General features: G+C 50.6%; 1 protein-coding gene across 1 annotated transcript in view; it reads right to left on the reverse strand.

Moving 5' to 3' along the window:
- Window positions 1–13,541, reverse strand: part of LOC134024473 (neurexin-3b-like) — a 186,091-nt gene that overhangs the window by 97,154 nt on the left and 75,396 nt on the right. Inside the window, 5 exon segments of the mRNA XM_062466918.1 lie at window positions 8,018–8,137; window positions 10,019–10,045; window positions 10,496–10,669; window positions 11,253–11,443; window positions 13,228–13,496. Coding sequence (XP_062322902.1) covers window positions 8,018–8,137; window positions 10,019–10,045; window positions 10,496–10,669; window positions 11,253–11,443; window positions 13,228–13,496 — 781 coding nt within the window.

Consider the following 13,541-nt stretch of genomic DNA (forward strand, 5'->3'; position numbering starts at 1 on the left):
CTACACACAGCACACCAAGCTACACAGCACACACACAATGAGGGAGGACAGGGTCATTAAAGACCTGTCCCAGTGGTGGCGGGGGTGAGCTAGGGGCGTCGCCCGAGCCAGTGAACGCCTGGCCTCATGGCAGCGAGGGCGCCCAGGGGTTCCACCAGTGGGCACACACACAGATGGTGAGACCCAAAGCTGCCACGTTGAAATGTGTGCTGTACATCTCCCTCTCCCCCACTCTCTCTCTCTCTCTCTCTCTCTCTCTCTCTCTCTCTCTCTCTCTCTCTCTCTCTCTCTCTCTCTCTCTCTCTCTCTCTCTCTCTCTCCTCTCTCTTCCCTCCCTCCCTCCCTCCCTCCCTCCCTCCCTCCCTCCCTCCCTCCCTCCCTCCCTCCCTCCCTCTCCCTCTCCCTCTCTCTCCCTCCCTCCCTCCCTGCCTGCCTGCCTGCCTGCCTGCCTCCCTCCCTCCCTCCTCCCTCCCCCCTCTCTTCCTCCTCTGGCTATCTGCCTATCTCTGCCCCTCTCTCTCTCTGCTGCACTCCTAGTGTGTGTGTTGCTGCAGACCCAGGTGGCGGGGTGGCTGGGGGTGAGTGACAGTGTGGAGGCAGTAATGAGGGTGCTTTACTACGGACAAGACGACCTGATCATGTTGCAGGAGGGGGGACGGTCCCACCCACATACAGTAAAGACACACACACAAAAAGACACACACACACACACGTAAAGACACACACACATATACATATCCTGGGGAGACTGAACAGCATGGGAGTAAGTGGCTGGTGAAGGCCTGGGGCCAATTCACACACACACACACACACACACACACACACAGGTTCTGTGAATGATGATCAGGAGTGAGGCATTGCCTGGTACCAGAGATGGTAGATGAGAAATCTCACATGCTGCTGTTCATCAAGTATTCATCCAAAACAAAATTACACACACCACACACAAACACGCACACACACACACACACACACACACACACACACACATACACCCACCCACACCCACACACACACATACACAAACTCTTCATCCAAAACATACAGGCACTCCAGAGACATGGGGCGTAAACTAACCGGAACAGAAAACCGCTATGGCGCCATCAAGCGTGTGTGAATTGTGAGAGAGAATGTGTGTGTGTGTGCGTCATGCTTGCTCATGTCCCTTTGACACATGCAACGTCCCAGCATGCTCCTTGAACCTGCCTCTTATACGCACGCAACACCTTTCACTAGCATCACTGGTGCCTCTTATACGCACGCAACACCTTTCACTAGCATCACTGGCAACCGTGAGAGAGCCTTGATTTCAGCAGACGTAGCTCAGGAGGGGGGGGGGGGGGGGGGGTGGAGGGAGGGGGGTTTTCTAATGAACGAGGTTGTGGGACCAGATGTGATGGTCAAGATGCTGTTGAAAGGAAGCCTGCTGTAGAGGTGGATTACAGGTGAGAGTGTCAAGTGGGGGGGAAGTCGGCTTTGTATCACACACGCACACACGCAAACACACACACACACACACGTACAAACACACACACGCATAGTCTGAACAAAGACACAGGACAGAGACAGTTAGGTCAGTTGTTCCCCCAAGGCAGAGCTACTGTAGTACACTGAAGACCAACAGACACTACTAACAACCGCTGACTTAAATTGCTCGGACAATTCCTGCTAAACCTGCCTTTCTTTGACCATAATATGTACCCCAGTATCTAAAATCTCTCCACTTCTCTCCCATCCCTCCTCCCTTCCTCATCCCTACGGGGCACCTGGGAAACAATTTCGAACCAGGAAGCAGCAGTTCCACATCTCTGTGCCGTGATTGGGTGCCTTGTCCCCCACCGCATGAACTCTGTTTGCCTGGCGCCTGGCTGATCTCATTGACATCAGCGCCCTGCTGGGGACAAGCCCCGCCTCCTCAACGCTGCAGAGAATAGGAGTGGAGAGGTGCTGTGTGTGTGTGTGTGTGTGTGTGCGTGACAGTCCATAAAATTGATACGGGAATAAATGTTATACAACTGCTGCCATCTCTGTCTTTCTCTCTCATATCTCTCTCTTTCTCTCTCATTCCCACCCTCCCTCTCTGAACCTCTCTCTCTCTTTTCTCTCTCTCTCCCTCTCTCTCTGGGCAGCATAGATGACTGAAAACAAGAGCATATAGACCAGGCTCTTTATTTACATCCTCTTCAAACACACACGCACACACACTCGAATCTGAAAAAGACCGGTCAACACATGAGTGCACAAGTCTTTGAGAGAAGGAAAGCGAAAGAGAGATGGCAAAAGAAAGAGAGAGAGAGAGGACATAAAGAAATTGTCCAAAATGAGATCATTAAGCAGTGTTCACCCACCAGTCGTCATTATAACCGTTAGATCACACTGAAGCCCAGAAGCACGATAATGGCCATGTTAATTCCCCTGCATACACTCCCACACCACCATCCCACCCTGGCCTTCTTGCTCTCCAGTCACTCTTCCCTTTAACAACAGCTCTTCGGATGCACTCTCCTCCTCGACACACACGCACACAAACACGTCACCAGTCCTGAGAGCCAATCAGATCACAGCAGATCGTTGCCTTCACCCCTCGCGCCTGAGACAGATGTTCACGCAGGTGTCAGCCCTGGTCAGCATCCCGGGCATTGTGGGTGAGAGCTGAAACCTTCACGCTAGCCACAGGGGCATGAACGTCCTACTGAGAGCATCTTTAACAAGCCCAGACGTCATAAACATCCGAATCAGGGAGGAAATGACCTGCCAACCTCTTAGACTGGAGAGGAGGGAGGAGAGCAGAGGAGGAGATGGAGACAGAGAGTGAGGAGAGGAGGGAGAGGGAGAAAGGAGGAGGATGGAGAGGAGGAAGAGTAAGAGGAGGATGGAGGGCAGGGCAGGAAAGGGGCTCTGTGGATGATGTGGGTGAGGAGGGCCTCTCAGCTCTCCTCCAGAGTTCTCCTTCACCTCGCGATAAACTCGTTCTCTCCTAATCTCGTAGTCTTCAGTCCGGGCACACAAAAAAAACACTTCAACCTTCCCTGATCTGAGCACATCTAAATTGTTCCCGGGGAAGGTGGAGAGGGGAAGACGCATAAAATATCCGGAGCAATTGAGCGCCGAATGAGAACGCTGTCTCTGGTGACAAATGACTTGTTGTGTTGCGCTTCAAAAGCTATTCTCCGCACGGCGCAAGTACATCAATTCAAAACAACCATGAGAGAAGTTGATGAGAAGCTGCCTATTGATTTCGCTCAACTCAGAAGCGGGGCGCAACATGACCCTGAAACTGTGTGTGTGTGTGTTCATGGATACAGACACACACACAGCGCGCGCACACACACACACACATCTCTCAATGTGTGTGTGTCAATGGGTGAACTAGCATCTGCATTATTAAGGCAGGGTATTACTGCCCTGGGTAATAGAGATTTAAGATTGAAAAAGCACTTTGTATACCTTCACATACATATCAGCATTCCTTTCAGAGTATATAAATACATGGATTAATATAGACCTGTACACGCGGAAAATAACTACTGTCATAATGGAAAAGTCTGTTGATATAGCAATCAATGAAAATCAATATGACATATCTATATCTCTCTCTCTCTCTCTCTCTCTCTCTCTCTCTCTCTCTCTCCCCTCCTCTATCTCTCTCTCCACCCTCTACCTATGTCTCTCTCTCTCTCTCTGCCTCTCTCTCTCCACTCTTCAGGGTTGGTGGGGGAACAGGAGCAAACATTTTATGAAGAGTTTGAATTGCGCCTCGGACACAGAGAGGCTGGATATGAAGCGTTCAAAACGCCCTCCACTTCACGCAGACAATCAGCTTCACAGAACTGACCAAGAACTGACACACAGAACCGACACAGACGGCTAAGACAGGTCTACACCCCGGACATGACCGGAAGCACACTGAAACACCCTCCAAACCAGTTTGAGGGTGGGAAGTCCGCCCGGTGACAGACGATGCCCTGCAGGTGCGAGGGTATTGATTGGGTGATTTGTGTGTTGTCTGCTGCTGTGACTGTGTCTGAGGGCGTGAGTTGATGGATGAGCCTGTGTTGAGGTCTGAGTCTGGGAGCTGAACACTGAACGCTGCAGCTCAACGCTGGCTCGGAGCAGGACTCACTTACACACACACAGGGACCAGGGGAGAACAGCTTCAAGGTTATCTGACTAGGCTGAACAGATGAATGCCCTAGTCCTAACTGTCTGTAATGTGTTCGACTCAATCATTTCACCTCCCTCCCACCCTCCCTCCCTCCTTCTTTCCCTCCCTCCCTCCCTCCCTCACTCCCTCCCTCACTCCACCCCTCCCTACCAGAGTGCTAAAAGTAGGGAGGTGTTTTATCACACTCTGCATCTTCAGTTATCAGCTGCTCCAGTCTCAGGTGCTGTTGTGCTGCTGGTCAGCAGAGCTGCCTCCCAGCCTGCCCACTCCGGGGTTCAAACCAGCGTCCGACATCCACAACCATTTAAACAGCGCTGTAGTCAGCTCCACAAAGCTAGCTCTTCGCTGGTGCGGATGGGTGATGTTTAAACTCCGGGTCACACGCGTGTTGAGAAGAGACCTCTGGCTCTATCAGTGCTTATGTAAACAGACTACTGTATCTAGAAATAGACCCACCATTTGGATACATGAGCAGTCGTATGGATGGGCAGTCAAGCCCTCATACACACACACACACACACACAACAATAGAAAAACACACACTTCTGGTCCTAAACTTTGCTCTTGTTGCTCCTGCTCTCTGTGTTCTCCCTAACGAGGGCAGCAGGCTCTGTCGCAGATCCCTCCAATTAGGGAGCTCTCTCTCTCTGTCTCTCTCTGTCTCTCTCTGTCTCTCTCTGTCTCTCTCTGTCTCTCTCTGTCTCTCTCTGTCTCACTCTGTCTCACTCTGTTTCACTCTGTCGCTCTCTCGCTCTCTCTCTCTCTGTCTCTCTCTGTCTCTCTCTGTCTCTCTCTGTTTCACTCTTCTCTCTCTCTGTCTCACAGCAAGTGACACAGACCACAGTCAGACTTATCCTAGTGACATGGCTGGCGTAGCCTCGTCAGCCGCAAGATCATTACTGGGCATGCTCCACATTAGATGTGGAACAGGAAGCACAGTGTGGTATTTTTAGACCGTGCATCCGCCCCTGAAGTCTGGCCCGAGAGGTGAGCATCGCTCTGCTGCTGGATCTGCAGTGTGGACGCTGTGGGGATGCAGTCTCATCATTTACTATGAAAAAGCCAGCCTATTACTATTTCTAACAAGCCAGTCAGCCAGGCAGGTTGCAAGCCAGGTCACCTAGGTCTATCAGTCAGGCCCTCACACAGCCGTCAAAGCCACTCCCCTCCTCTCCCCTCCTTCCTGTCCTCTCCCCTCACTCTTCCTCCTCCCGTTCTCCTCTATGTCCTCCCCTCTCTACTTCGTCACATTTCCTGTGACAGCAGGCTGGCTAACTCAGGCCCCACATGGAAGCTTCTCAGGTACGCAGGGAGGAGCTGTGAATCACACTTATCCGCCACATCTACAGTACTGTACCACAGCCATGACTATGAGAGAGAGAGAGAGAGAGAGAGAGAGAGAGAGAGAGAGAGGGAGGAGAGAGAGAGAGAGAGAGAGAGAGAGAGAGAGAGAGAGAGAGAGAGAGAGAGAGAGAGAGAGAGAGAGAGATGTGTGTACGCCCATGGGATAGTGGATGGGGCCAGGGCCTGGAAGTAAGGAGACAGGGTAGGATGTTTACAACCATGCCACGTTCCACCTGCCCCACAGTGTCATGGGAGAAGACAACTAAGAAGTTCATTAGACAATTAGAAATGTCAACACAAACTGATTGTCTCTGTGTGCATGTGTGTGCGTCTGCATGTGTGTTTGTCTGACTAAATACAATAAAGTGTGACCTTTGAGGGGTAGTTTACTGTAGAGCAGTAATACTCAGGGGGATCATTTCATTATGGAAGTTGAGTAATTGCTCTGATGTGGAAAGCATTGAACTGCCTTCTTCATTGAGCTGGCAGCACTAACGTCCTTGGAGGAAATGATGCTCTCAGGTTATAATGTAGGTAGCAGAGGAGGAGAGGTGGAGAGGAGAGGAAAGGAGGAGAGGAGAGAGGATGAAAGAAGAAAAAATAGGACAGGGGGAGAGGAGAAGTGAGGAGAAGAGAGGACAGAAGGAGAAGAGAATGATAAGTTCACTGAGTCAGAAACAAACAAGTCAAATATGTTATAAAAAGCTGAAAGGGAAGCAGTTGAACAAGCAGCACTTTACAAGAACAAGTACCACAAAGTCTTCTCCAAGCACTTCCAAAGGCTTTACAATGTGCAAAGTGTGCTAGCATGTATGTGAGTGTGTTCAAGTTCAAGTTCAGGTCTTTTATTGTCAGGTGCACAGAACAACACTGGGTCAGACTGGGCACTGAAATTCAACACAACGCAAAGCCACCTGGCATAACCAGTGGCGAAAATCTGCTATCAATTTGGGGGGGGGACAATTATATGACATTTTCTAAAGAGCAATTCCTGAGAGGGACACCAAAATTGCTGCTGTAACACATAGACTACATTGTAAAATGTTAAATGTATAATATGATCAAATGTTTATTGGGGGGGCCGTGTCTCCCCTGTCCTCCCCGGGATTTCCGGCTATGGGCATAACATATAAGTGCTCAGAACATAGATTACATCTATGATAAGCTGAAATATAATAACCTCCTAAATATACAAAATAATATACAATATTCAATACAGTATACTAGACCTCTAATACACATGATAACCTATACTAACCTCATAAACCTATACTAACCTGAAGACAAGTGGGGTACAATTAGTGCAATATTGCTGATTGCAGACCGAATGCTTCGGTATCGCCTGCCAGAAGGCAATGGGTTAAAAAGACTGAATGATGGCTGGTAACAGTCTCTTATAATCCTGCCAGCTGTGTATATGTGTCTGCCTGTATATATGTGTATATGTTAGAGTGTGTGTATGATAGGGTTCCTGTGTGTTGTCTCTGAGGTTCAAAGGTTATGCACACAAACTCAAACTTTCATCAGCTGTGATCCAGCAATGAATGTAGCGTAGCCTCACTCTCTCTCTCTCTCTCTCTCTCTCTCTCTCTCTCTCTCTCTCTCTCTCTCTCTCTCTCTCTCTCTCTCTCTCACTCTCTCACTCTCTCTATCCCCCTCTCTCTCCTTCACTCTCACTCTCACACTCTCACACACTCTCTCTCCATGTTTTTTTTCTTTCTTTCTTTCTCCCTCCCTTTCTCTTCCTCTCTATCCCTCTCTCTCTCACGCTCCCTCCCTCTCTCTCTCTCCCCCTTCTGCTGGGTACAATGGAGGGATTTACAGTGTAGGCTTAGAAGCTGCCATGAAACAAGGCACTGTACTGCAGCAGAAATATAGGTTACAAGCTGAATTGTCACTTTACTTTAGCAAAAGGACACACACACACTTAAACACACACAACTGTAGGGTAGGGTTGGATAGGGATAAAGAGAGGGATGAAAATATGAGGAAAGCTGAATTTATGCTCAAGAGATTGCATCTAATTTTTTCTGAAGCCGTGGTTCGGTCCTGTCCAGATCATTACTGCCACCTAGTGTTTGTGGGCGGAACTGCACACAGCGGCACGTCTGTTTCAGACAAAACACTAGAGAGAGCAAATATGGAAACTAGCTGAATAAATGATGAGCTTGTCAGGCCTCGCAGAGCGTTCATCTCCAGCATTGTGGCAGACAGCAGACAGCATGCAGGGCCACACTAGAGAGCAGACTACCAGATACCCGCTTCAGGGCCACACCAAAGAGCAGACTACATATGTGTCCAACAGTCAGAATCAGCATAAAACAACATGTGTGTGGCTTATCGGTGTGTGTTTGTGTACACAACACCATGTCCTTAGACTGTGTGTGTGTGTGCGTGTGCATGGGATATGTCTGTGCGTGAGTTTGCGAGCGTGTGCGGTTCAGCAAGCGTGTGTGTGTGTGTGTGTGTGTGTGTGTGTGTATGTACAGAAGCAAACAAGGCACTCACGGTCGTTGCACTGGGTCCCTGTGTAGGAGGTCATGGTGCAGTCACAGGTGAAGTTCTCCCACAGCTGGATGCAGACGCCCATGTTGGCACAAGAGTCCTCCTGACAAGTGGTGCTGGGTCCTGAAACAGCACAGAGGCATCAGGACCACAGGGGGCGCTGGTGAGCTGGCACCACACAGCAGGGTCCATGCAGAGGTGCACACAGGACAGGAGGAGGGGGGGGTGGGGGGTCATGCAGGACGTATCATTCCGACAGTCTCAAGGTTTTTCGAGAACCGGACTCATAGGACGACCCCCATCCGTGTGCACGTGAGCAGGCACAGACAGACAGGACACTTTGAGTTCACACGAGGAGCGACGATGACGTTTGTTGTTCGTTTTTTTTTTTTTTTGCACAAGAGTCCCAGATCCAAAGCGCCAGTCTACAGGAGCTCCTGGTCCCCCTCGCTGAAAGGAGACACGACAGAGAGAACACTCCGACACACAGAGCCCCACAGTGAGGAAGACACAGACAAGCGGTCAGAGACTTGAGAGGAATAGTGCATATCTCTGAGTATGCACTTCACACGAGCAGCAGGAGAGGGGTATTCAAAGTCAAACCAGATGTGTGTTTCCCAGCCACACATCCTGTGCTGTCTCACACTCTTGAATACGTTCTCTCTCTCTCTCTCTCAAACCGGGGAATGCAGACATGAAAAATACATAGCACATAGTCAACTGAGCTGGATTCTGGAGAACACAGACGAGAGAATCGTAGTCAGACTTCTAGGTGACAAAAGATAAAGCGGTCATACGCCAACAACAACAAAAAAGGACAAAAAAACGAAGCAAACTGCAAATAAACAGAGAATGTTTAAGTGCAATTGTCTTGTGCAAGAAGGAGTGAGACATTAGAAAATAAGTAGTTTGCTGGCTGAAAGTGCGTTTACTGTGAAATGCATGGTGACTTTTAAAAATAATTTTCAAACCCACGACAACGTGTGTGTATGTGTGTGTGTGTCAGCAAGAGAGGGATCGCTCGCTCAAACACCCTCATCTCATCTCAAAAATTAGTGTGACTGCGTGGAGAGAGAGAGACGAAAATATAGAGGCAGAGAACTAAAGAGTGAGAAGCAGAATATGTCTTCTCGAGACTCTATAGTAGAGACGTGCATATCTTTTCTACAGACCCGTTCAGTGACGGTATCAATAACTGATGATGTCATTGGATATGTCCTCTCTACCAGAGGACGTATCTTTGTGCCTCGTGTGAGTGTGTGTCTGTGTGTGTTTGTTCTCTCTCTCTCTCTCTTTAACTAGCACAGTCAGCATTTGGTTTACTTTAACTGCCTCAGTACAACTCAAACCTTCTCTCCACTGCTCTCCTCCTCCTTCTCCTCTTCCTCCTCCTACTCTCTCCTCTTCTCTCTGTTTCTCAGAGCAGCATAGCAACTTCTGTTGAAACTTGAATGGACTTGGCTGGTCACCACCGCATTAGCATAATGTGTTCTCTCTCTCTCTCTCTCTCTCTCTCTCTCTCTCTCTCTCTCTCTCTCTCTCTCTCTCACACACACACACACACACACACAAACACATACACTCTCTCACGTACACACACTCATACACGCTTAGGAAGGCAGAAAGCAAAACTCCAACAACATAATTATACAGGACTGGAAATGGGCCTCATGTTTAATGGATGTACTCATCCCTTTAGCTGGGGCCAATGTTTATGTTCCCTCTCTCTCTCTCTCTCTCTCTCTCTCTCTCTCTCTCTATCTCTCTCTCTGAAATATTTCCACTCTTCTCTGGAATACCTCTCCCATCACTAGGTGTGTTTGTGTGTGTGTTTGTGTGTGTGTGTGTATGTGTGTGTGTGTGTGTGTGGGGTGGAGCGAGCCCCCTCCTCTGACAGAACACGGTGGTCATGGTGACACAATGCATTGCACACAGCAGGCTTCCAGACGGGCAGCCTCCAGGAGGCGGAGCACGGCCTTGAGGAGGCGGAGCTTAGCCCTGTACCTTGCAGGTCAGCTTTGGTGAAACCAACTTTGTAAGCGCGGGTCGAAACGAGAATATACAAAACATAAAAAACAGAACAGCAGAAAACAAGAGAGAGTAAAAGGTTAGTGAGGGTCTGGCAGGAAGCCATCATACAGCTGCACTAAGGAGGAGGGGGGAGGGGAGAATGTTAGATCGCTAAAAAGCTTTACAGTAACAAAACGGGCAGGATTAATACTGTAGATATCGACAGGGCTTCTGTTAAACTTTCCTATGACATGATCATAACCTCCTCATATCCACGGCAAGCAAAAGCATAATGGGACATACTGGAGGTTATAGTGCTGCTCTACCGCCACCTAGTGGCAACCTGAACCACCCTCCCAAGTCCCACACACAGACAGAGCTCCCTATGTGGGTGACTAGGCCTTCATGAACAGGGAAAGGGAAAACAGGAAGTGATGTCATAGATGTGAGACGGGAGACGCCAGGGCGTACCTTCGCAGCCTCGCTCGATCTGGCCGCTGCGGAAGAGCGCGTCGTTGATGAGGTCGGGGAGGCGACCGTTGAGGTCGACAGAGGCCAGGCAGCCCTGGAAGCCCTCCCTCGACACCACCAGCTTGGGAAGGGACTGGTACATGTTGGGGCCCAGACCGCCCACAAACAGGTCACCTGGAGGAGGGGAGGGAGTGGGGGGGGAGGGAGGGGCGTGGGAATAAAGAATGTCAGAATGCTTTTGCAAACATAATACAAAAGCATGTGATTTCACACTTGTTTTCCCTTCAATTAGTTCAGTCAGTTAGAAAGAAAACAACATCAGCAGACGAACGCACTACTGCTCACTGGCTTCTGATGGATAACTTGATGAAAGTCGGTAGAAACAACTTAATACTTTCCTAATATTAACTCGACAGCTTCTAAACCGCTTCACACAGTGCACTAACCACCCCTACTACTGTAATCAAGATGTTGTTGTTTGATTGCATTTAAATAATTTAGATGTTTTTGTTGGACTGGGGTTTACATTTCTGTCCATTGTGCCTGGTAGCTGAGATGTGACTACTCTGTGATGCAGATAGTGACATTGACAGACCGTTCCTTGACTCTGATAACCAAAACACTGTTAGAAACTAATACACTTCTAATCTTGAAAAGTCACCTGGATAAAAGCACCTGCCAAATGTCATGAAACAAACATGGTAACCAGTAAACATGGTAACCAGGAGGCCGTGAGGCAGGCCTCAGCCCAGCGTACCTTTGAGGTCCAGGTTCTTGGCTCCGTTGACGTTCTGGGTCACGGACTTGGAGTCCACCTTCAGCGTGTGCGTGTTGGTGGCGTCGCGTGTGATCACCACGTTGTGCCACTGGTTATCGTTCAGCTGGTTGTCACTGTTCCCCTTCAGAAGACTGGGCCCGTTACCAAGGTCAAACACGTAGTGGATGAACCTAGGAAAGGAGGAGGTGACGAAGAGGAAGAGGAGAGGAGAGAAGGAGGAAGAGAGGAGGAGACGAGGAGAGGAGGAGAGAGGAGACGAGGAGGAGAAGACAAGTAGGTAGGAAAGCACACTTCAGTATGAAAGGTCCATTTTATTCTTCTGTCCTTCCCTGCATGGCCGTGGTCAGAGGGCCACTTCAGCATGAGTGGGTGTGTTTGTATTGTAGTTAACTGACAGAAGAGGAGAAAAGGCTTTCACAGTATAGGAGTAAGGAAGACATGTTTGGTGTGTGAGAGAGAGTGTGTATGTGTGTGTGTGTGAGTGTGTGTGTGTAAGATTGTGTGTGTGTACAGTCAGGGCTTTGAAAGCTCTTCTCACTTGAGTATATATATATTTTTAAGCAGCGTGTTTAACCACGAGTACAAGTTTAAACTCATCCACAAGTATAAAAAAGAAACTTGTAAAATATGGAAAGTTGAGACGACAGCCAGGCACCCTGAGTCTGAGTTGCAGACTGCATTTAAGACATGAATATTGTCAATTAGATTCATAATCAGAACCTGCCTTTATTAAACCCATCCTTCTGAAGAAGGTCCTTTACACACACACACACACACACACACACACACACACACACACCTCCACAAATACACACACACCCCTCTACATACAGACACACACACCCAGACACACACACCCCTCCACACACACACACCCTCCCCCAGCCTCTCACCCCTTCACCCCTCCACACACACACACCCTCCCCCAGCCTCTCACCCCTTCACCCCTCCACACACACACACCCTCCCCCAGCCTCTCACCCCTTCACCCCTCCACACACACACACCCTCCCCCAGCCTCTCACCCCTTCACCCCTCCACACACACACACCCTCCCCCAGCCTCTCACCCCTTCACCCCTCCACACACACACACCCTCCCCCAGCCTCTCACCCCTTCACCCCTCCACACACACACACCCTCCCCCAGCCTCTCACCCCTTCACCCCTCCACACACACACACCCTCCCCCAGCCTCTCACCCCTTCACCCCTCCACACACACACACCCTCCCCCAGCCTCTCACCCCTTCACCAGCTCCACACACACACACCCTCCCCCAGCCTCTCACCCCTTCACCCCTCCACACACACACACCCTCCCCCAGCCTCTCACCCCTTCACCCCTCCACACACACACACCCTCCCCCAGCCTCTCACCCCTTCACCCCTCCACACACACACACCCTCCCCCAGCCTCTCACCCCTTCACCCCTCCACACACACACACCCTCCCCCAGCCTCTCACCCCTTCACCCCTCCACACACACACACCCTCCCCCAGCCTCTCACCCCTTCACCCCTCCACACACACACACCCTCCCCCAGCCTCTCACCCCTTCACCAGCTCCACACACACACACCCTCCCCCAGCCTCTCACCCCTTCACCCCTCCACACACACACACCCTCCCCCAGCCTCTCACCCCTTCACCAGCTCCACACACACACACCCTCCCCCAGCCTCTCACCCCTTCACCAGCTCCACACACACACACCCTCCCCCAGCCTCTCACCCCTTCACCCCTCCACACACACACACCCTCCCCCAGCCTCTCACCCCTTCACCAGCTCCACACACACACACCCTCCCCCAGCCTCTCACCCCTTCACCCCTCCACACACACACACCCTCCCCCAGCCTCTCACCCCTTCACCCCTCCACACACACACACCCTCCCCCAGCCTCTCACCCCTTCACCCCTCCACACACACACACCCTCCCCCAGCCTCTCACCCCTTCACCAGCTCCACGGCGATGAAGTCGTTGCCGTCCCCGCTGTTGAACAGGATGAACCCGTCGGACGAGGTGGTCTTGAACTGGAAGAACAGGTGCATGGTGGAGTAGGCCTGCAGCGTGGGCAGGCCCAGGTAGCTGCCCTTCGTCTTGAAGGTCACCGGGTCGGCGATGATGGAGCGCATGCCAAAGCGGGCGTTGAGCTCGCAGAAGTCAATGTCTCCGTTCTTGCACATGTCGATATAGAGCATGCCGTTGAACTTCAGACCCTGGAGGACAAGAGGGGAGGAGGTGGTTACTAGTCCGTCAATGTG

Source organism: Osmerus eperlanus, chromosome 8 (genome assembly GCF_963692335.1).
Source record: "Osmerus eperlanus chromosome 8, fOsmEpe2.1, whole genome shotgun sequence".
Classification (NCBI taxonomy): domain Eukaryota; kingdom Metazoa; phylum Chordata; class Actinopteri; order Osmeriformes; family Osmeridae; genus Osmerus; species Osmerus eperlanus.